Source organism: Triturus cristatus, chromosome 10 (genome assembly GCF_964204655.1).
Source record: "Triturus cristatus chromosome 10, aTriCri1.1, whole genome shotgun sequence".
Lineage (NCBI taxonomy): Eukaryota > Metazoa > Chordata > Amphibia > Caudata > Salamandridae > Triturus > Triturus cristatus.
Genome location: NC_140593.1, coordinates 937,876,066 through 937,901,322, shown reverse-complemented (window position 1 = coordinate 937,901,322; position 25,257 = coordinate 937,876,066). Strand labels below are relative to the sequence as shown.

General features: G+C 42.8%; 1 protein-coding gene across 2 annotated transcripts in view; it reads left to right on the top strand.

The window, feature by feature from the left end:
- C10H1orf35 (chromosome 10 C1orf35 homolog) overlaps positions 1 to 25,257 on the top strand; it is a 130,817-nt gene that overhangs the window by 20,337 nt on the left and 85,223 nt on the right. For both annotated transcript variants that reach the window (XM_085628768.1, XM_085628769.1), the window contains exon 5: positions 18,435 to 18,517. In XM_085628768.1, coding sequence (XP_085484894.1) covers positions 18,435 to 18,517 — 83 coding nt within the window. The remainder of the gene's footprint in view (positions 1 to 18,434; positions 18,518 to 25,257) is intronic.

The following is a 25,257-nucleotide window of genomic DNA, read 5'->3' as shown; positions in this document are numbered from 1 at the left end:
AGGTCTGGGGTGCTTCTCTTTCACAGAGGAGCGGGTGCCAGTCTGGAGGAGCTGGACCAGCAAGATGAAAACAAAGGTTCGTCGTCGCAGAGGCCACTAGCCAACGGGCCAGCAACCGGACAACACGTCGAGCAACTCAGGTGCAGAAGGGCCCCACGCAGAACACGTGAAGTGTGGGGAGCTGATCTTCTTTGCAGATGGTGCTCGGGAGTGGGGCTTCACAATTCCCCAAGCACAGCCTCGAGGAAGCCTCAGAAGTCGCGCTAGTCAGTTACTAGCCACTTTTCCCAAGTCGCCGGTCCCACGTCCCTCGTCGCCTCCACTGGTCTCAGATTCGCTGCAGATGTGGATCTGGGTCAGAGGTGTCTGGAAGTCTCGGCGCTGGTCAGTCTCTGCAGTCGTCCCTCGTAGGATCAGTCGCAAAGCAAGCAGCGGTCGCTGGATGGTGCCTGGTTGCCCAGGGTGGTCACTCCTTGGCCAGAATTGAGATTTCTTCAGTCTTCTTCCTGAGGTCGAATGTCGAAGGTACAGAGTTTCTGTTCAAGTTGCAGATTCAGGTTAATCTAATTTAGCAGGGCTCAGCTACCTACTGATATACTGGGCTGGGCTACCTGCAAGGTCCCTCCTATGGGTGGGACCAGGAAGGGGAGTGGCTACACCCCCTTTCCTTTGTCCAGTTTCGCGCCAGAGCTGGGGCTGTAGTGCCCCAGCACCGGTTTGAACTGGACTATGCATGGAGCACCTTGTGTGCCCCAGGCATGTCTCATTCCTTTCAGCCGTCCCTGCCCCAATACACTAAAGTCTGTCTGGGGAGGTGCTAGCACCTCCCCAAGCAGGAAACCTATTGTCCAGCCCTCCCTGGCTGGGAGGGCTCCCAGCTGCAGGAGGTCAGACTCGTGTCTGTGGCAGCAGCATCCATTTTGTGATGCTGAGGCTTTGGTGAGAGTTAAACAGCAAAGTAGGATTATAACATGTCTCTCCCTCTAGAAGGGAGGAATAATATCCTCATCACCAGAAATGGTATGGGGGTATTGTTCCAAAGTGTTAGACACCTTACACGACATGTTTTGATAAAGCCAAACCATAGTTACCATAACCGTTTAAGATTATAAGGTACTTTAAGAGTATATGGTAGGCTATATCATAGAACAGCTATAAGGACATGGTTCCGAAAGCTGCAGACAGGCTCAGCTCATGCTAGGGCACCATCTCACATGTTACCAAGCACTCTGCGTCCAGGATTGTTAAGGCCTGCCATAGGAGTGGCTCACAGGTACACATGTGTCTATTTTAAGGTTAGATATAGGTATACTATATCTAAGCAAGGGGTGATTACACGACCTTGCCCCAGCTGAGTGATCAGCCAGTTGTGTCATAATGGAAGGCCAGGTCAGGGGTGGCATAATACTGCAGCCCCTGGTAGGCCTAGGGTACACCTATGCCCTGGGTATCTAGGGTACACTGTACAGGGTCCACTAAGGTGATCCTTACCAATTGGGTATGTACCTAGGGTACATGGAGTCCATTTTAAAGAGAGAGCAGACAGCCTGAGACCCTGAATGGCAGGATCTCAGGCCAACTAAGTCGAAAAACCAGCTAAACACTAGGCAAAAAGTTGGGGGTAACCATAGTCAGATATTCACCTTCCTACAATTGTTTTCAAACATGCATTTAGAAACTTTCATGCTTCTCACCCACCCATCCCCTACACCCCCACCCTTACAGCAATGCCATTAGTGATTTAATCCAAGCACAGGAGATGATTTTGTACAGCATGCATCCTGAAGTCATGTATTTCAGGGTTCTCTTATATGTGACAATGAAGAACAAGCATTGGCATAGCCAATAGGTCTCGCCTTTGGGACCTTATAAGTGTTTAGTTATCCAGCACAATATCTTTGGTGAAACAACATCAACTTTTGCATGGCTAAACAGTTATAAGATCCCTAAGGTGAGACCTATTGGCTATGCCAATGCTAGTTTGTCATGCAGCAAGTCGAAGGTTTTAGCGCTATTCGTTCCCCCCCCAAACCCTTTAGAGATAGTCCAATTAACGTGTTAATGTTCATCAGTAATACCAACATCTGAGCAGCCATTTTGTCACCATTTCCGCGCCATTTCTGCATCAGGCCTCAGGTAGACGCATATTATTAACCATGTCCGTTTTCAATCCGTAGGCAGGAATGGAATGAGCGGTGACTGGACAGAATAAAGCACTGGTGATGAGAAACAGATTGTACTACTTGCCTAGAAATTGTGCTAGTTAAATCGACACAGATCTCGCCAATTTCTTCTGTCTTTCCGCACTAATTTCCCCCCCTGTGTATTTTATCATTTAAATAATTAAGCCTGCCTGGAAGCAAAAAAAGACTGTTTATTATTCCCAGTTTGCATTAAGAGTTACATCCGTTCAATATTAGCCACTTCCGGGACTGCAAACAACGCCAATTTTTTTCTAGTTGTGACTTCATGTTTTAATAATGTGCAGCAATAAAAGTTCTCGTGGGCCAGTAAATGGGAGGATGGCCTACAAAGTTTCAAAGCTATTTGAAGAAGGTGGGACATGCACTATCTAGGTTAATTTCTTTCTCAGTTGTAAAGTCAGAGCTACCCCATAAAAGCCATTTGACACACTAGTATTATTAATTTTGCATTAAAAGCCATGAATCAGAACTAAATAGATGTATTAAGCCACGAAATGAAGAAGAGGGGAAAGAAGAAAAAGAGGAGAGGAAATGAAGAAAGGAAGAGAATAAGAAAATTAAAGAAAAGAAGACGAAAAAGGAAAGAAAGAAAGCGAAAACAAGAAAGAAAGAACATAAGAAGGAAAAGAAAGAAGGAAGGAAGCAAGCAAGCAAGCTAGCTAGCTCATGTGACATATTATTCCAATGCACCATTGACCAATGAGTCAGTCAAATACGCTGGTTATTAAACCTAGTCTAACTTGATGCTTTCCAGTAACTGTTGCAACTGATTGGCTGCACAGTTAATAAGGTTTAAAACCACGATTCCAGTTGCATTCTTCCTTACTTTGGTCTTTGTAACATCATGCAGCTGACAACCTATACCTGCAGTTACTATGGACTGCACTCCAAACAAATGCATGAATTGTCCCGTTTTCATCGTGTAAATGAATGCGAGCGGACCGAAGACAGTGCAGGCTTTAACTAAAGCAACCTGGAGCAAGAGAATACTTTGTGGCTAGGAGAACAAGCATTGGCTCACGGAGAACATCAAAGCGGCCGTGCGCCCCCAAAAGTGAAAGTGATCGTGATCAAGTGCGGCGCGCGTCCGCGCACATGCACTCAAGCTCTAAGCCCTCACTAAAAGTCTTGCCAGACCAGCGAATACGGTGGGTCAGGCGAGACCTAAAAAGGATGCAAATTGAAATAAAACAATTGCCCAGGGTCACACAATTTGGTCAAGTGAAGAAGCCGGGATTCATCCCAGGTTGTCTGGTTTCACATTGCGCAAGCCAATAGATGTACATGCTTCGCTTCCCTTATACCCACTTTACACCCCCTCCCCAGCTGGCATCAGTGTGGCCCTCAGTCACACCAAAGACCAAACTTTGCGGCCCCCGGGAAAATGTTTGTGAGTACCCATGACCTAGACAAACATTTGACTGAATCTACTAGCTGTCTGAGACAAGCTACTGAATGTACCTGCTAAAAAAAGTTTTGATCAATCACAAAAGAGTGTGCCCCCAAAGTAGGAGCCTAATTCTACAGAGGATTCCAGACAAACTGGTGTTTGGACCATCATATCAACCTCCACACCTGTTTCAGAAGTAAAAGGCACAGTCACTGTAGTTTTGCCTCCCCTGCCTGGCTCCAAAAAGATCAGACAAGTATCAATTGGTTATGTAAAAAAGAACTATGTGGCTGATTCTCTACAGTTGTCTCACTCCGATACAACAAAGGAGACTTCAGGGTAGAACCTTGCATCCCTTGTCTACCCTGCAGGAGATTTCCCTTGATTGGCTCACCAACCAAGAGAGCGAAGTACCAGGCTGGGAAAACCTAGTATTTGGAGTCCTCCATTTTACAATACGCATCAGATTCCATGGAGGAATTTGGTGACTTCATTTCTACTAGAGCAACCGTGTAATCAAATTCTGTCATTTATTGTGAAACCCTTGTAGAGATCACATCTTTGGAGATGCTGCCCAACAGATCCAGTTGTTTTGAGTGACCGTGAATCCTGATACATTTCAGTTTACTTTTTTCTTCAGATTCCTCAAACACAGCAAGCCTGAATGTTTCTAAAGTACGGAACTTATATGTGATCTGTTAGACCTGACGTCTTTGTTGTGTTTTTCCGCTGTCTTTTTTGCTTCTGACCTCCCTGTTTTTGACTGTGCTGCATTTCGTTTTTGGTGGTGTTAGAACTCTGGGCACTTAAACCTCGGCTGATCAGTGCTAAAGTGCAAGTGCTCCCTATGTAAACAGCCTGTGTAAATTAGGATTGTGATCGGTTATCCATGATTGGCATATTTGATTTACTGGTAAGACCCTAATAAAGTGTACGGTGTGCGCCCAGGGCCTGTAATTCAAATGCTAGTAATTGACCTGCAGCACTGATTATGCCATCCACATGAGTACCCCTGTAAATATGTCTCAAACCTGCCACTGCATTGTTTGCATGTGCAGATTTAAATTGCAATGTTGACCTGGCAAGCGGAACCATTTGCCAGGCCCAAAGCTTCCCTTTTATTACACATAAGGCACCCCTAAGGTAGGCCCAAGGTAGCCCCATGCACAGGGTTCAGTTTATTTAAAAGGTAGGACACATACCTTTGCATGTCCTGATAGTAAATACTGCTAATTTCATGTTCACAATGGCAAGGCCTGTCTCTCCCATAGGTCATCATTGGAGCTGCCTTATAACATCTTACAAGTGTAACTTCCATTTGGGAAGAAGGAGAGATTTGAAGTTTGGTGTCTCTAAACTCACAATTTAAAAATAATATTTTAGTAAAGTTGGATTTTAAATTGCTTGTTTGAAAATGCCACTTTCAGAAAGTGGGATTTGTCTTGCTTTACCATTCTGTGCCTCTGCCTGCCTGTGGAATCCACGTCTGAGGGAGGGTGACAGTTTGGCTGTTTGTGTATTCACTCTAGACTGTCACACAAAGGGAGCTGAAGTGCGCTATGCGTATCCAGATTGTCTATCACCAGGCTGATGGGTTTTCTTGAGCTAGAGTAGTGGGAGGAGTTGTCCCTGACACTTGAATAGGGCTGTGCCTGTTCTAAAAAGAAGCTGTCTCCACCCCCTGTAGTGTGTCTGGAGCCAGGTCATGGAAAGGCTGGGTCTTGTGCACTACAAAGATTTTCCAGTGAAGTTTGCCTTCTTTAAAGTAAGAAACTGGTATAAGTACTGAATCTGTGACACCATAACTTCAGAACACTTCTGATCTAAGAGGACATTCTGCCAAGAAGAAGACCTGGAGAAACTGTCAGGAGGGATTACCAATTTGCTGGTGCTTTGCTGTGTTGGCCTGCTGCTTCTGCCTTGGGCAGTGAAAGGACGGGACTTTGCTTTCTACATGTTGCTTGCCAGGGTTATCCAAGGTCTTGTGTGTGCTTGCCGCCTGTTAAGGTTCAGGGCCATCAAAGACTTCATCTACAGCTCCTGAACTCCTCTGCTGGGAGTTCTGACCTGCCAAGTGGCACCAATTTCAGTTCTGGGCCCTTGGAGGTGGATTTTGCTGCATAGAACCCAGAAAATCCACCTCAATGTCTGTTTTTCATGACGCAGCACTGCTATTTGGTTAAAAAAAATGAACGCATCGCTGCGGTGCGGGCAAAGAATCGGCGCAGCGCCTGCCATGCATCTGAAAGATCGCTGCCCGATCCCGAGCACTGACGCCCATGGCGCCCTCTCCGACTCCGTCCCGGCCCTACTTTGCGACTGAAGAAATCCGTGCATTATCTGCCCCACGGCTGGAAAATCGACTCCGCTCCTGTTTTGCCACTGCCGCATCCACCTAGCACATTCAGGTTTTCGACTCATCGCACCTGTGCGGCAGTTCTGCATAGACGTTGCCCACAAGTAAGGAACCAAGGCCACGTGTCCAGATATGGATGCATCACCTCCCCTCACAGTAAGGAACCAACCCATCACCTCCCCTGCGCTGCAGTAAGGAACCGACACATCACCTCCCATGGGAGTAAGGAACGATGCATTGCTTTGCTTTACCAGCACCTCACCTCCTCTGCACCGGTTTTCATCTTTGATCTTGACGCATCCCAGTTACTTTGTACTAAAAGTGGAGCTCCCATAGATTTCTTTGAACTGATCTGTTTTTAACCTTTTAAAAGTGATATCTCTACTTGTGTATGCTGGATTTTTCTCGTTTTGGTCTTGTTTGACTCAGATAAATATTGGTTATTTTTCTAAACTGGTGCAGTGTCCATTCGTAGTGTTTTCACTGGGTTACTGTGTGTGTTGGTACAAATGCTTTACACATTGCCTCTGAGATGAGCCTGACTGCTTGTGCCAAGCTACCATTGGGGTGAGCAGGGGCTATCTGGCTGTGTGACTCCCTTACCCTGACTAGAATAAGGGCCCCTACTTGTACAGGGTGCAATCCTCTGCCAACTAGAGACCCCCATCTCTAACATGACCTATATCGGACGCCACTGTGGTCCTATATTTGGATTGCCAAAGAAGTAGTGTTCTTATCTTGTGGCTGGTAATGCTAACTATTGTTCTATTATTGTTAAATGGACATTATATTCCTGATAGAATGTGTCACGGATGGTGGAAAAAGAGCTACAGCCAGATGTTTCTTCCTACAAACTTCAGAGAGACTTGTATGCAGTGAACATTACAGCTTACTCAGATTATGGGGCCTACTGAAAGTTTGCAATTACCATATGTTATAATAATTTCAATGGATGATATTATTACTCCTGGCTCCATTTCAAATGAATGGAATATGGAAACATTAAAAAGTATGCTGTCTGCTTTAGAAACGTATACAGCCCTTGAAAAGTATTCTTATTTAAATGTGTGAAATTATAAGGACATGTATAATTATCATCACTATGCACACTGTTACCTTCACAGAACTAGGTCACCCCATGAAATATACAATTGCACACCGTGGGAACACTACGACACCCCCTGCAAGCAACACCACAAATTACATGAAGAATATTTCCTATTTTAATGGTGAACACAGATCTGAGCCATCTGTTTTCTATTACAAACAGACACCAAAGTCAACTTGAAAGCATATAATGACGAGCACTAAACTGATTTTATTCTGACAGGGTTATGAGTATTGGGAATAAAATGTAGACCTAAAAAGTGAACGGGTACCACATTCTGGCAAATAAAATGTAAAGAATCCCTATTCAGAGCATGCATATGCCCATGTAGATGATTTTCCCGAACAAACCTATTCAGTAAACTACCTGTTTAGGTAAGATATTAGAAATCCTTCCATTCTCAAAGTAGCATAGTTCACAGATTAGGAAGTGAAAATGAATATGTCTGAAGACACGATGAATGACATGATTAAAAATAATATATATCATTTTTCTGTGCTCCATCCTAAAGGTTGGGCCTTATGACCTGTAGACACAAATGATTGGTTGCAGAGCTAACCGTCCTAATCCATGCTATGATAGCAGCAACATATCTGTATTAATTACCACTTACATTGTAGGCAAATTATATCACAGTTGGTTACAACACTGCAGCCTGCAAGTAGTAAAGCTGGTTTTGTCACTAATAAGAGAAAACATTGACATTCCTGACTTAGTTTTGGCACCGTGTGCTCCTAGAGCAAAACGCATGAATTATGCCATGTATAATGAGCTGTGGAAAGGTTCACAGCAGAAGCAGTTGAGGGAAATAAACAAATAGTCAAAATTTAGAAAAGGCTTTGCTAGTAGTAGACAGTGGGATGAATACATTGTCAAGACGTGTACTCACAGAATAAAATAGTGTCCTCTGCACTTGACCTGATGCAAGTTGACTTCAGTATATTTCAAAATCGTCAAGATCAGTTAAGAGCTATAATCCAATTAAATTGGGCACTACACACATTGCATGCTGAGCGTGTTCCTTGGCAGTTTCTGAATATTGTAGAAGTCTTTCAGACAAACAATTTAACTTTTATACAGAGAACAATGGCAAAGAAAGAGTCTGCATCACCTTATTCAAAATAAGAAATTAAAAAAAGAGCAATTGGATCAAATACCATTCTCAGTAGCTGATATCCCAGTTATAACATGGAATGATTTTGCTTCCTATTACAGCGTTTCATTTCCATGACTGGCTCAAGTAACAGTCCTTGGGATGGCACAAAAAATTGGCTATCAGATTCTATATCAGAGGTGGACACTCCTGTTTGAGTACAAGCGTCTGAATAAAGACAAAGATGTTAGTTAAGTGTGGGCATCTGTAAAAACCTCCTTGGGTATTCACAGATGTGTGCTTTGATATCTCTTCATGGCCTCTGTAATGCATTAATACCAGGATGAGTGTTTTTTCTTTCAGGGTCTCCCACATTGAGAATTCAAGCACGACAAACATTGTGGACAAATGGATTATCTCTGCTTGTAGTAAATTCTGTATGTTGTGGCATGAGCGAATGAATATCAGCTTTGTTAACAGTATCAAAAGTGACTATTCGAGATAATGGGGTGACCCAGTGTCCCTAAGAACCTGGATATTGGTGCTATGGTAAACAATTGGTTCTGTCGGGTAATGCAATTGTTGTGCATCAAGTAATTAATACAGTGCCACAAATAAATTCAGATGTCATTTAACAAATGAATTTTAGAGAACAATTAATTATGATATGAACACACCAAAGAATAATAAAACGTGAGTTGAAGAAAACAAAGTCTACTTAGTTGCCTTGTTCAGGATATATATCAGGCTGTCAAGAAACACATTTTCATTTCGGCGTATAAAAATGGTGACTTTAGTGAAAATAAGTGCAAGAGTGACAAAGTGAAGTCAATAGTGCGCTATGTACATGACATTTACAAGTGACATAAAAAGGTGGAACTAGTTTGTTGGTTCGGTCCTATAATCAATTTCAACGCATGAATTCACAAGACCAAAGATGAATTACAGAATCGGGTCAAGGAAACTGCTGGGACATGAACTAGGATACCGTTGACGGTTCGACCCAAAAGTGAGCGCGGATTGTCAAGCGTCAAGGTGGATGGTCTTCAGGACTAGGGGAAGCTGAGCAGGACAGCCAAATGGTGGTGAGGAATGTAACGGTCGCAGTTTCCAGAGAATGCAGGGATCCCGTTAGGATGTCCAGCAGCCAATAATTGAGTATAGTTGTGCGTCTGTATCGCAATTTCAAAAGATTCTTAGTAGGCAACTGTAAGATCCACCATCCGCTGGTATCTTTAGATAAGGTTAGCGTCAAGTGGCGCCAGAACGCGTTAAAAAAGTATCCCCAATTTGTTAGGCAATGGACTTGTGTCGGTAAAGATCCACCATCCGGTTAGAATCTTTATTGAAGGTAATCGTGGTGAAACAAGGTAGCCTTTGATATACAGCCCCAGTTAAATTGGAGTCTTTAATGAAGGTAATCTTTGTGAAACTGGTAGTCATTATTCTACACAGCCCACGGGCTCATGCGAAAATCTGAGTATTTGCAAGTTCACTTTCCCTCCAACCACTTTTTTCCCAACTCTGGAAGAAGGTTTACGCCTACAATTGTCAGGAGTAAATTTCCAACATTTCTCAGTATGGGAAAAGATTAGAGAAGAGTTGTTGAAAACCCTTAAAACATGCAAGTTAATAGGTTTGCACAGACTCAAAATGGCATTCTAACCCTGGGACTATTGCTTACCACTACCTTCAGCCCCAGTATGTAGATCTGCAGAAACGTGTCAACATAAGGGTATTGTAAGTATTCACACACTACTGTGGTATGAGCCCTGGCATAATCAGTATGGCTATACCAGAGCTCATATAATGAGATTGCTGCCATAATTTGTCGCCACATTACATGGCACCAAAGGGACAAGTGGATTTTGTTACAGGACAAGTAGATTTATGAAGCAACCTGCCCCATGGACAAGTAGGTATTTTATTAAATTCCACACCCCTGACAATGTGTGATGATATAGATTCCTGATCCAGGCTGATTGAGTTATTTTCCATTGTTAGCCTCAAGCAAACTGGCTGCATACTTCACCCCACGCAGGCACATACTGTTTGTATAACAACATCTTCTTGTTAGATTATCAGCAGAATAGGAAACTTAATTCTGGCCAAGAGGCTCTGAATATCTGCATCAGAGATATCAATATGGAGAGATGACATGTGCACAAAAAGTGATGCATATTATGAAAACTGGTTCTGGCTGGATTTTTTTTCCAACAGTGTTTCTGCCTTGTCTTTCACTCATAATCAGCCTGATTAAGCAGTGGAGAGTTTGTATATAAACACTGAGATTTAACCATTCAGGTTAGAGAGGCCTGCTGACCAATAAGAAGACCTATTACAGACTGCTGGTTGCTGTTGACCAAGATTGGACACCCACATAGTAGCCAAATTCAGCTGAGCTCAGCTGACAGAGTGATTGTTTTCATTGGGAAAATAGAGGCACTTCCTCCCATCCTGCTCGTCCAGCTGAGAGTCTGATAAAACAAAGGCAGGTTCTGTTCAGGTATGCAGTGTGACTTCAACATTTCCCACACCAGGCAAAGTTAGTTTACTTTATGCTCTCAGCGTAGTCTAAGTATAGGGTGTAGGAGTTAGGAAAAATGTTCTTGAGAAACATCATAGAAATGTTTGTTGTTTTAACATTTATAGTAACTCTGATAATAGTATTATGACCTATATCTCTTGTGGTCACATTACATGTACTAAGTAGCAGGGTATCGCAGTAAATGTTTTTTTCAATAGACCTTGTTATTATTAGTACAAATGCTTGAGTGTGGCTTTCTAAGCACGAAAAGGTGGGTTGCTCAATCCGTAATTCATCCCTGTTTACCAAACAGTACTTCTCCCCGTGAAACAGGGCAGAACGTGTCCCTGCAGTAAAGCAGATGCGCCTTTCTCATACATAGGGCATTGAACTAAGTTCTTGTGGTTTAGGGTTAGTGGATCTAAACTTGTAGACTTAGGTTATACCCCCAATATACATAACACATGGAATTAGTTTTAAATACTGTTGCACTTCGGGTCATATGTGGCTGTGCCCCCAACTTTCTAAAGGAGAAAGTTCTGTCTCTTGCACCACCTCTCACCTTGACTTCTCATTATATTTCTCGTAATTTGCAGCTCTGATGTGCTAGGTCTACAGCTGGTGACAGGAGCTTTGCCACTCGAATATGGTGTGAAAAATAGCTAATCGTATCACTCTATGAACAAGGGTGAAATCTGATCATTTCTATCTCCTGCCTACCAGATAGTGCAGGCTGTCTGATTAAGAAAGACCTATTGTGAACTTACATTAGGATTTCAGGCCACCCATTGCTTCTTATTTGATAGCTTCCCTTCCGATTCTCAAATGTGTTCCTTCCATGGAGCATGACCTCTATCACCCTCTTGACTGGCTGACTTGTACCCTTCCACTGCTCACATTTAGGTAACTACTACTGTATTTTTCATTCTGCACTCCAGGAGAGTGCATGTGTTTTCTAGCTCTCTCCTTGTGTTTTGTCCTCTCCCCTCGTACTGTGTTTTTTTTCTACCACTCTCAGCTTGTCTGTCGAATCACAGCATCCAATATATTTTTGCTGGGGTATGGCTGAAGAGCAGACTAAGAGTTGTTTTTGTTTTATCTCTTGTAGTCCACATATTGCATGAAAGCACAAACGTTGTTACACATAGGGCTTTATTGTGCTTGGGAAATGACATTACACATCTCTTAGAGGCCTTTAAATCTCTTCTCAGTGCTAATGCAGGAGGATCAAATGAGTGAATCCTGTGCAAATTAAATAAGGGATTCACACAAGTTTCCACTTTATATTCAGGCTCTTCTATATTCTTTTTAAAATCTGATAAGGTTTTCTGAGTGAACAGTGTTTGAAAAATAGACCATGCCATTTACAAAGTTTAAAAACATAAAATTCCGTATTCAGTTTTGAGATAGTTTAAAATGTTTGCTTTTCCTCCAGTATTTTGATAATTTTTTTGTAAACTTTTTTTAAGCAATAGTTTACAGAAAAACATTAGCAAAGCCAACAACTTGGCACTCACATTGCTTATTAGAGATTCTGGTCTTTCTTTGAAACTTTGAAAAAAATGAATTCATTAAACTTTTCTTCCAATTCACATTGTTTTTAACACACCATCTTCATATAATGAAAGTATTTGTATTTTTACACTTCATTAATGTATCATTCCCAACAAGCGTTCTTAAACTGTGTAGGGGAGACTGGATCAAATGTGGGCCAATAACATCTTTAAATCCTAACTGTTTTAGTGAAATAATGCCAACAAATTGCTATAACACTACAAAAGTGTGCACATTTCTTTAAAAAAAGACAGTAGTAAAATTAAGGTAAGGTTACAAAATTATATTTTGTTTCATAAAAGTAAGTCACTATGGCTCAATTTTCTATGGCTTCTATTGAGAACTTCACTTCCTTGCTGACCTTTGGGTTGGCTTTGTGCAGGTCAAAGACCTGTATTTCATCCAGTTTGGTTTGGTAAACTTTGCAGATGATATTTACTTCCTTCCTGGGAGACAGTATGGGTGAACTGCAGTAATTCCATCCAGATGTGATAGCTATTCTTGTAGTTATTCTTCAGTAACAACACCACTGTCTCTGTTCACAGATGTAACATCATTCCGTCTCCAGTCGTGATTTGTGTAACAAACAATGCTGAAGGGATAGTTCAGGTTACTTCCTGTTCCATTCGGTAGCATGCGATTAAAATCTTGGTTCCTCCATCTGCCCAACAGCGTTGTTTCAAAAAAGGGTCATAAGATAAACCATTGGGAGGTTCAATGTCTACATTCACCAAACCCCTTCTGTTCGAACCATCTACAAATGAGGTTCCAATTTTAAGAGGTTCTCGATTCCTGTCAGTCCATTCTAGATTGCCCCTTACAGTGTCAAAGAAACCCTTGTTCTCACAGTTGGCATCAGGATTCCTGAAGTTCCTGAAAGCAGTATTGGCATCATCAACATGTGCACCTGAACCACGCCCCAGTAGACCTCTAAAGACATCAAAATAATGTAATTGCTTAACTTAGCTAGCGACCTCAATGCCCTTTCCTCTTTTTCTCTTGGCTCCATTGAAAGCCTGCTCACTGGTGGTAAAACTTGTCCCCTATGTTTCCGTGTCGCTATGTAGCAATTGCATTTTTTATCTGGGTGCAGTTAAGAGGCACTGCTCACGGATTAGCACTCCTATGACCCCAAGGTTCTTTCCCTTTCTATTTTCAGCTTCATAGGAAGACTACTTGTGATAATACTTGCATTATTTGATCTGTGACATCATTTGGTTATTGTACCAGGGCTCTGTCAAAAGGTATCGCGCATGGGTACTCTATCCTCGTGACTAGACCTCCTGCCAGGTTTTGACTTCTTTGCACTCTACTGTGGGCTCTGTCAAGCTGTACTGTGGGTGATTATGGGGCCAGCTCCGTACTTGATCCAGGGAAAATAAAACTGCACTTTAGACTTCTCGGATACCATATCAACTGCATCTTATATTCATGCATTTTAATAAGGCACAGCGACCTTTTTAAGCATACTTTCTAAATATTTGTGACTTTGGAACATGCTCAAGTTTTATGCCCCCTCAGGCCTTTGTAAGCACTGTGATATCGTTGATATGTAAAAAATGCAGATTTGGCTCTTATTGTAATGATTTTTAGTAATCGCATAGTAAAGAATTTACTGCCTTTGACTCAGTATCACTTTGTAAGTAGTTTGAAGTGTATTGGATTGAATGACTATCTTAAAAAAAATCTCAAAGATACTGAATGTATATTACATTTTTTAACATTGTGAACAATCTAAGCATTTATTTTTTAGCAAACCTTTCATGGAAACTGAGACCCATGATCTTTATAGGTGACCTTTAGACACAGATATATGAAGCATAGCCAATTAATCAAATTTGCTATCTTTTTCATGTTTCAGTCGCCTGCGCAACAACTATGTTCCAAATAACTGACCAATATCAAGCTGTCTGCTTTCCACCCTAAACTTTCAACAATCAGCGTTTGAGGCACCCTGTTTAATATCTAGCCTGCCTTCTAGCCAAGGTAGTGGAACCATGGGGTTTCAATATAATATCACATCCAATTGACACACAGTTGATGCTTTCTTTCCAGTAGGTAGATGAGAAAGTAGTGGGAAGATTTCAGGGATGCCTGAGCACAGTAGCATGGTGAGCTCAATTCCGGTAAGATTGATCCTTTTCTTTGGCAGTACCCTCCCCTTTCGGGTAGAGTGTTGTTGATGTACCCTGCTACCACTAAGTAACTTGGGCATTAAATTCGACCATGAGCTCTCCTTCAAACCTCCAAAATCAGCCATCACAGGATTCTGTTTTGGGCTACTGAAGTCTTTGACCTTCCATTCCATGTTCGGGAAACTATGCATGCACTAATAAGCTCTGGATTAGACTATGCAAATTCTATGAAGGGATCTCTATGGGCCTCCTTTACAAGCTTCAGTTGGTACAGAATGCAGGTGCTAGGCTGGTTCTTAATTTGTCCAGGTGAAGCCTATCTCCACACACCTCAGTCTGCTCCATTGGCTTCCTGTAGGTCTGAAAAGTATATTTAAATCCCTGCTCCTCATTCTTAGAGCAAAGCAGAGCAAAGTACCATCCTACCTCAGGACTAGGGTGTAAAGACGTATGTCCCTAAAAGATTATTTTGATTAGCCAATCAGGGCCTCCTGGTCATCCCTAAAATCGTAGAAGAGGAGGCCACTTCTTTGCCTTCTTAATAGCTAAACTCAAGTAATTGTCAGCTATCTTTGAGAAAGTCTACCTTCGAAGCTTCTTTTAAAAAAGGCTTGAAATTCTTTCTTTGTAACTAGTGCTTTGTAAGGGTTTCTTTTTCACTTAATGGCAGCACCGGGATGCTTCTTTTGGCAGCAGCTTTCACGTTTTTTAAATGACAATCAATCTATGCTATAAATGCACTTGTTTATGCTTATCATCCTGTCTCTGTGACCCATTTTCTCAAAGTGGATAAGGGCGGTATTTTCAGTTTTGGTGTTCCAAGTTTGGAACTTTGTCTGAAACATTGTACCTGATCAATGGCTATATGAAATTTAGGAAAGCTGTTGAAATGTAGTAGTTTGTCTGAAGTGTGTCTGTTGTGCTGGTGTTTAAACCGTTAGGAGGCCAGTTTAATGGCCCAACCTGTAATTTCCCTTACAAGTACCGCTTCTCATAGAATCCTGCAATGTTCTTAATTCAAAGCATATGTCTTGTAAATCTCACCTGGCCTACTCAACTCCCTCAAGCAACTTCCTATGAAGATGATGTCTTGTCACCCTTCATCATAGCTTTCTCCATGGAAACTCTCGCCCTTACTCACCAGTTTCTTGCACCTCCCTCACTCAAAGCATCTTTCAGAAGTTCTAAAGACAAGCAGATCTCCCAGTCCTAAAGAAGCCTACACTAGACCGCTATGACCCCCCCCATCTATCGGTCTATCGCACACCTACCCCTTACCGGCAAGATCGAGAAGCTGTTTACGTTCAATTCCAATATCACATAATTGCGAACCATCTCCTGCAAGACTGTCAGTCTAGATTCAGATCACGTTGGAGCACTAAGCCTGCTACCTATTGCAGGTGACTGACTGCATTCTGCAGATGAAGATGACCCCTGCCTCCTAATATTGTTGAACACCTCAGCTTCCTTCAACAGTCTATCATCACACCCTAGAGTCTTGATTAGGAACACTGGCAGTGTCCTTAGCTGGTTCTCCTACCTTTCTAATTGGCACAAGTTTATTCACATGGGCAGCTCGAGATCCCAAATGTCCCTGTCCCCCGGTGTGCCATATTATCCCATAAATTCTTGAGCATCTACTTGAAGCCCTTCGGGGTTCTACCCACAGATAACACCATTAAGATTTACCAATATGAAGGCTATACACAACTGTACTTAGAGGTCTGCTAACCTAGTCACCAGCTCAAAAATAGTTAATAAGTATATCTTGTATATCTGTTTTTCTTGAATATTACCGCACCTTTCAATATGACAGCATCCTTTAAGAAGTGGACACGTTTGTGTCATTTTTTGATTTCCACCTAGGCTCTTCTTTAACTTTGCAACCATGTTAGTGATTTAGGATAAGTCTGCTGTAGGAAGCTGGCTCTGTATATGGTATGCCACTGAGTGGTAATACCATTCACAGAGTCCAGGGGTTCCCCAGAAGTGTACAGGGCTCAATGTAAAACCCAAAGTGCTCTATTAGTGGTAGTGTGGGTGTGCAGCCTTAGGCTTAACACAGAGGAGTGTAAGACATTTATCACGCCAATAATGGACACGACTCAAAAGGCGATTCACACTAATTTTAGAAAAAATATGCTTTGTTTGTACTTTATTTTAAGAACAAGATCTTCTCAATAAGGTAAGTACATTTTTAAATAGAAATACTTTTCAGTTTCAAAAATCGACATAACAATTTCAGAGCAGTTCAGTGTTATTCTATGGTGGAAAACAATAATGCAGTTACATGGGTAAGTATTACACTTATAGTTCTGGTCTTCGGGACCAAAGGTCAGCAAGGGTCAGGTGAGTACCAAAACCTGCACCACCAGCGGCACGGTGGTGGCCCAGTGCACAGGTCAAAATCTGAGTTTGGCCCAATGCATTTCAGTGGGGGGGGGGTGCTTGCTGGTAAGTAAATCAGTTGCAGGGGGGTAAGCTTTGGGGGGTTAGGTCAAGCACAGTGGTCCACAATACAGCACCTCACATACACCACCTGCTTGGGGGGGGGGGGGGCAGCAGGGTGCAAATTCAGCTTCAGGCGCTCATTGCTTTTCAATGGAGATTCTGCTTTCAACAAACAGGCTGCAGGTGTTGCACTGGAGGTTGCAGGACGGGAGACCAATGACATCAGAGTGAAGTAGAGATGTAGGGGGTCTTAAGGGCATTGTCTATTCAGCTCACCAAGGCGCAGGGCCTTCGGGTGCAGGAGTGCCTTTAGAGGTCAGAGTCTTCTTGCCGGTTGCAATCAGGGGGAGCCTCTGGAATCAGGCTGCAGGCATCATCGTGGAGTCCAAGAGGGGATCAGCTAATGCTGGACTTGGGGTCAGGATCACTGGGGAACCTGTTCTGAATCAGTGGGCCGCCTTGACATGGGCCATAGGCGTCTGGTGCAGAGTGGGCAGGACTCGTGGATCCACTGGGCACTAGAATCCTTTGTGTTGGTTTCTTGGTGACAGAACAGCTGTCCTCAGGAGTTCTGGTCTTTTTCAAAGTTCAGGCAGTCTTTCTTGGATTTTTGGAAGTTGCTGGCTGCAGGACCGACATCGTCTTGCAGGGTCTTGGAAGCTGGAGACAAACTGGTAGGTCTGGGGCCAAGTCAGTCGTCATCTTCAGGCTTCGCTGCACAGCATCTTCGTCCTCCTTTTTAGGTCGCAAGTAACTCGTTTCTGTGTCTGGCGGAGCCACCGAAATACAAAATTATGGGGACGTTTTAGGGGATTAGTAGTTAGGGCCAATGGACACCGTACCTGGTGTGACTACACTCACTATTATGCTATGATTGGAGGAGTCCACTCCTCTTCAAGATGGAGGGGACTGAAAAGTGTGCTTTAACTTTGCCTCCTCCACCTGAGGGGTGGAGTTGGCAAAAGTGGGCACACCTCCTAGCTTTTTTTAATTTTCCCGCCTGCTTTCTCACCCAATTTGGGGGTGTAAATTAGGGGCTGCCATCTACTGGGAGCAGCAGAGGCTTGGGGGGGGGGGGGGGGAGGTTTCATTACAAAGGTGACAGGCCTTTGACGCTTCCCCTTCGTGCACAGGCCCACACTGGGAAGTTTGGGCACACTCTGCCCTCTGGACCATCCCGCTCTTCGCCTCCCCACCACTTGAATTTCATCCAAACTATTGTGGTCATAACCCAGTATTAAAGCTGCCTTATAAACTTTTCCTGAGATAAAAGAAACTGTTCAGAAAGGCTACTGCACGTATAGAAAAAGTAGTTTTATATAATCCTTTGAGTAAACTGCTTGATTGTAGGTTGATATGCAGAACGCATTTGGACTTTATTTTTTTTCTTTTTCTGGTACAATAGCCTAATTACCAGTATACATACAACTAGAGATTTATAAAATAACACTGACAAAACGTAATAGAATTTAATAAAACAGTAAAGTAGAGCCATACATCATTTGTTGAACTCTTATTGCGAATGAGGTATATTTTTGTATACCTACAGTAAACAACTTTTTTTAATCAGTCTGACACCTCCTAATATGGCTGTTCCATTTTCCATTTTCTTTTAGGATCTGGCTGAGGTCTGCAAACGGGAAGGAGTCGATCGAGATGAGAAAGATGTAGACAGAGTTCTAGGGTTGGGAAGTTCAAGGTAAAATTAATTTTGTTTATAGAAATGTTGGATACATATCTAAGATTTTCCCGTCGATAAATTCAAGTTGGATCAAATAAATAGGGACTGTTCTGTAAACTGTACTGAAATGAAATTGATGTATACAACTCTGTAGTAATTTGAATTACATTTGAGTTTGTGTTCAGACTTTGCAATTAACAATGAACTGTGTATTTGTAGCACTTCAATTCCTGCAAGTTATCTTATGGTTACAATCCAAAACTTACAAATGACTGAATTTAACCGACCAGAACTCCCACGATGCCCTGTTTATGGCCACACACACTATGTCACATGTGATATTACAGGTTACATCATATGCTTACTTATAGCATTGTATTTTACCCCATTATTTACAAAAGCATAACTGAAGGCTATTGGTGCCTCTTCTCCAAAATCCGCTGGGTTTAATCTTTGCCCATAAGAAGCAGGGACTGGATGCAGACTGGCTTTCTTTCAGGACCTGTCCTGAGTGGAAAAGTCTACTGAGCACAGAGTGCAATTAGGCTCTGCCCAGTGTGCTCTAGGTGCAGGGCCTTCACTCTCTGCCCCTATTCTCAGGACCCATGGGGCATGGCATTGTACCACACCAAGCTTCTTCTGGGTGGAGGACCTGATGATCTAGTCTCACCCAAGAGCATAATGACTTTAGCGTGCATTGTAGTAATAATGAATTTTATAATGTGTCAGGGTTATGAGTGGTGGAAGACACAGGACAGCTGCAAATCTGGGGGCGATTCGTTTTCAGCTTCTCATGACCACTGCCTCCTAAACTTAGCTGTAACCAGAGAATAACACCTGTACAAGTGGTGCATGGAGAGAGCAGTCCTGTTTTTGAGCGCTCTGCTTCCCATGATACGTTGGGGTTTGCTGCCCCCTTTCCCTGGATCTTCTAGCCTTGTCTTTCTGTACGACTTCTTCCTCTTCTCTCCTTCTCTCTTCTTCTTCTCTCTTCTCTTCTTCTCTCTTCTCTTCTTCTCTCCTCTTCTTCTTCTCTCCTCTTCTTCCTCTCTCCTCTTCGTCTCTCCTCTTCTTCCTCTTCTCTCTTTTTCTCTCTTCTCCTTCTCTCTTCCTCCCCTTGTGTCATATAGTAGAAAATATAAACCATCTTTTCACTCATTTTAGCTTTAATAACTTGTGAAGAAAGAATAAGACTCTATTCATCTTTGTATATTCTTAGTTCTTTAACTGCATACATTGAACATTTGTATAAGCAGAAATGCCAGTTACGTGTTTCTTCTTGCTATTAGTTAATCTTATCCTACATTGCTGGTATTACAAAAAGGAAGAAATATCTGTGGATGTTCGCCTAATTATTGATCCATTCATTGACGAGGGTCTAGTCTGATGAAGTTCAACTCATAGCAAGCCAGCACAGTTCCCGTTTTCATGGCCTCCCTGAAAAAATGCACTTCTAAGTTGTGGTTTGTTCCATAAGCAGCAGTGATGGCCATCGATTTAGAAAATGTAGAAGTGCCCCATCGTGTTGATAGTTCATAATATGTCTTTATTTCCAGTTCTGTGAATATCATTAATGTAATCTTTCGAACAGATCAGTGTTTTGACCTCTTGCCTTTCTGTCTGTACACTGCCCTGAAACTTCTTTTCATACTTTAAATTCTTTCTGCTCAACAGTCACTCTAGAATATAGCTCTACATCTTGACATGTCAAACCAGGTTAATTTACAAAATCCCAAATTCTGATTGAAATGCTGCCTTCTTCATAGAGCACTGCTAGCCATGGCTCAGTCCTCTTCATTGCACCTCCCAGGCAAATCACTGTGTGATCACAGACTTGGAAATTATCTATCATTGGGACAACTAATTTTGGATGGTCTTTAGACCTAACATCCTTCGTATAATATGATGTCAGCTCTTTCCCTTCACACATGCATTATGAGGATATATAGCCACTGTGAAATCGGTGCCACCTTGTTACATCTTACAGCATTGTCAGTCTTGTCAAACACAACCGGCTCCACTTGGCCACACTCTTATGTTGGATCTGGCTTTTTCTGCAGGGTTATCCCCAAACGTTTTGCCTTCCCCTTTCTATTTTCTAACCTTTTTGTTGCTGGTTTTAGGATTCTGGGCACTTTACCACTGCTATCCAGTGCTAAAGTGCATATGCTCTGTACCCTAAACATGGTAACACTGGCTTACCCACAATTAGCATATTTAATTTACTTGTAAGTCCCTAGTACAGTGCATTATATGTTCCCAGGGCCTGTAAATTAAATGCTACTAGTGGACCTGTAGCACTGATTGTGCCACCCACTGAGTATTCCTTTAAACATGGCTCACGCCGGCCATTGCAGAGTCTGTGTGTGCAGTTTTAAACTTCCATTTCGACCTGGCATGTTAACCTGAATGCCAAAACGTCCCTTTTATGACATGTAAGTCACCCCTAAGGTAACCCATAGGCAGCCCCAAGGGCAGAGTGCAGTGTATTTGAAAGATAGGACATGAACGTTTCAGTTTTTAGGTCTCGGCTAGCGAAGGCTGCGCTTGCGCAAACTCGCTTGGCGAGATTTAATGTTTTTCAGTAGTGGGGCTTGAACCCGCCCTCTTCTCCATTATTGGCTTCCTAAACGAAGGCCAGCCATTGGAGGAGAGGGGCGTCTGTCCATTTAAGCCCCGTCTTTTTTGGATTCGGGGGCGTATTTTTTAGTTTCTTTCTCTCCTCTGGAATGTAAACATTCCAGCCAATGGGTAGAGGAGAGAAAGAAAAACACGCCCCCAAATCCGAAAATGATGCTGCGTTTCTCCGAGGCATTTTTGCTTGACCTCGGAGAAAGATGGTTACAAAGTCGGCGAGCTACCTTCGCACCACGGGTCACCCACTCTTGCCCTCGCCCTCCCTCACCGTCAGGGTGTCGTCGATGAACAGCGGGATCTGTCGCTTCTCAAATGGGAACTCCTCCTCGTCATCCCTGCAGACTGCGACCAGGCGCGCCATCTCTCCTGCTTATTGCTGCGACTGCTGTTACTGCTGCTACTTCCAGCTCCCACAGCTTCGGCCTGAAAACAGGACGGAACCAAACAGAACTGTCGTACATAAACTACTGCTCATACGTTGGCAAGGTCCCTGCCTGGTTCACAGCACAATCTCCATCTTGGAACGTGAATACGTGTGGTTCCTGCGAGATCGCCTTCCGCGTTCCATCAAGACGAGTATTTGTTACGTAAGTGGCTTTGTGGCATCCATGATGCAACGGGAAAACGTACATAACGAAACAGCAGTGCCATACCAGTTACAAAGGCTAGCTCGCCATCTTGTTCAATAGGTCGGTAACCTGTGCTGGCCAAAAACACAGATTGTCCCCGCCTGGCAGAGACAAGACACACTGGCGACTGATAAACACAAACCGGCCAGGGGAGGAGTACTGTAGGCAGCTACCATCACTGTCCATCCCTGAGGTTTCCCGTCAGTGCCCTTTTTCTCCCAGAACGGACTACGGTGCGCTCCGATTCCCCTAGTTGATTTACTGTGCGCTGCGGTATGCTGACAGTGTTATGCCTGCGCCGGGACCGCTCGGAGCTCACCTTCTCACTGGACGTGGATCCGGACTTCGAACTCCAGAACTTCCGGGCTTTATGTGAGCTAGAGAGTGGCGTGCCATCCCGGGAAAGCACGGCGAGTCGGATTTAGAGAATTGGGGTCAGGGCGGTAAAATAGAGAATTGGGTAATCAAACGGCCTCAATCTGTCACGTGAGGGGAAGGGGATCCTGTTCCTAATGTTTGTTGGTTGCTTTTCAGTGTAGTATTAAGTGTGTCAAAGATCCTAATGCAAATAAGGATATGTTGCTTCTTTGTTGTGTAGCTAAATATAGTCGTCATTGTGGTGTAGCTGGCCCCTGTACACCTGGCACATATTGCCACTAATGATAGGTGCGTCCCTTTCAGTGTGCACAGATTTCCGGTAATCTTGGAGTTGGAGCAAGGTATCGCGAGTTCTAGTCAGAAGGCATCTGATTAACGGAACTGCCTTCAGTTGAGCTTTGACCATTTTAGCACGTCAGCAGCAGTAACTCCGAGCGCAGACCCTGTGTGCCAGGAACTGGGGTGGTCTGTTACGGTCTAAATTGAGGTTATTGAATTGCTAAAGCTCGACAAGGCTTGTTTGCTTATCCTACATTTTCTTCAGATGAGCGGTGGGGCAGGCACTGTTAAAATTCAGGGGATTTCTTTGTTTTTACCTACCTGTGAAATAAATGCATGCGATGAAAAATCCCTACTCAAACTTGTTTAATTTCTCAGCATGTCATTGAAATGTACTTGTTTATCCAAAACAACAAAGCTTTGCTCATAAACCAATCCAAACATACACCAGAAAATGTAGTGTACTTCCGTAGGCCGGTCCTACCGAATGAATATGTGTGGTGTGTATATATATAATTTTGGGGGTGGGAAATTGGCCTGCTATTTACAAGTAAGGGTTCACCAATCCCACATAGACAGGTGTTTGTGCACTCTTCTTTTTAGGCCCTGGTCACCTAAAACCGGCGCTTTTACATAGAGCCGTTTGTTATTCCGCGTTTATGTAGACTGTCAGCCGTTGACTATTTAAAACGTGACACCATGTGGTGGCTTCTTTGGCTTGCCTGCTTGCAGCTGAATAGTTGGTGACGTTTGACTCTTGCTTCCCTCTCAGTGGCGGTTCAAACAGCAAATGCCAGGGGCAACTTCTTCACTTCTTGCATAGAATGCCTCCCAATTACCTATTGTGCTTTTTTTGCAAATGTACAATGGTTAAAAGTTAGAGGTACTTTTATTTTGATTCTTGCTATGGTGAGAGGTGTCACTTGATCTATTGCTATCCTCTGCATGGAAGAGGTACTGTTTGCCTGCTCCCTGGTTTACAGGCCAATTTCGAAAGTTGTCGTTTTTGCTATTCTTTCAGCCCTTAAGAGTTTCTGGTGTTGCATTTTCTCTTTATCCAGTGGGAAGGCAGTTTTTTCCCTTTATTTGCTGTACCCTTAGCTGTCCATGGGTGTGAGGAAGGCGACGCTTTTTGGGGACAAATTTGTTCTCCACTAAGGTTGAACTTTGGTGCCGTACCAACTCTTTGGGAGATAGGCTTTAGTCTTCAATGATTGTAGTACCCTTGGTCAGGTTGCTATTACTAACCTAACCTTACATTGATGGTATATGGGAAACGTGTGCAGTGTTCTTTTATCTAAAAATCAGTGGCAGAAGCATATAAGAGTCTGGATTGAATGCAGAGTGTGGGAAATATGGGAGGGGTGAAATGCAGTGAAATATAACACGAGCTTTGCTTTCTTCATAGAAACCAATAAGGTATATCAAGTAATACGGTTTTCCATGTACAAGTATTTCGAGTATTGAAACATGGCCTAATCTATTTACATATACATCACAATTAAGGAATTGTCATATTGGAACAGATTGTTTTGCACTGAATGAACATTAAAAAGAATATGTAATTTGTCACAAGGTTTCATAAATCATCTCCAACAGATAGCCACTTCACCAAGTGTCTAAATCTTTACTTAAACATGTTAATTGCATTAAAGGTATTGTCCAGAATCTGTATATTCCGAATTGTCTCCGGCTAAGAGGTGCAAACTGGAAGCAAGCCAAGAATACAGCCTGCTCTCTATTGAGTTTAGGACAATCTTATTGCAGCTTTAAATTTTTAGGCGCTGCCTGAAAGACCAACTAAAATTAGTTTAAAACTTCCAGCAGAAAAAGGAAGCGCCCAGTTTCATGCTATTTAAAGTTCCGTTTTTATGGCTTCTAGAGGAGTTGATTGAATTAGGCTCAGAAAAGGTGATAATGACCAGTGTCTGTTTTGACACATTTTAAATAACAGCTCAGTCATGTTGTGTTGCTAAAGATGTAGGGTTCTGCCAGATAACATTTCTTAATAGAAGAGTCCTATTAGAGGGGCTTTTCAACCGAAGTTCTACTTAAGATGATTGCTGAATCGGCCATCAGAGCCAGTGGCATTGGAAGCCTTAACATGCTTTGCTATTCTGCTACATTAGTTATAATAAGATCGCTGGAACCAGTAATGTTTATGAATTCACAAAGTCCTTCAGGTTTATTCATCTTAGCAATGTAGGTTGACTACACATTACTGTTGTTTATAGAACTAGCACTCGTACACTCCTTGCCGGATCCCTTTTCATTAAGTGCCCAGAATTTATTATTTGATTTAATCACAATTGAGCATTTGCTCCTGTCTTTTAAAATCACGCTTCGACTTTCTATGAATTCGATTTTTAAATGCCTGTTTCCCAGTCTTTATCACACTTCTTAATAAAATCATGGACCTTTAGAATGGGACCATGGAGGCTTACTAAACTGTACTTAGAATTGTTCATTTGGCACAGATTGAATAATGTCTTCATTTTATCCATCTGATGTGTAACGAAGGCACGTAACCTATTGCAGATGGATGCAGTATGCCTCCCACCACACCCTCACAAATCTTGCTTCTGACCCCATCTGCCTACGGCCAGGCAGAGTTTATGCAGGTCATCAAGTTAGTGCCTACAATCATGGACATTCTTCTAGATGCTGAATCTCTTTTTGCAGAAAATCTCATTCTTAACTTCTGCTCATCTTTAGGTACTGCTCCACCTTACTCCACATCCCTGTGATGTTAACTCTTAAGTTATTGTGGTTCTGTGGCTTTCAAGCATAGAGTCCTTTTACTGTATCACTGACTCTTTAAACACTGAAGTCTGG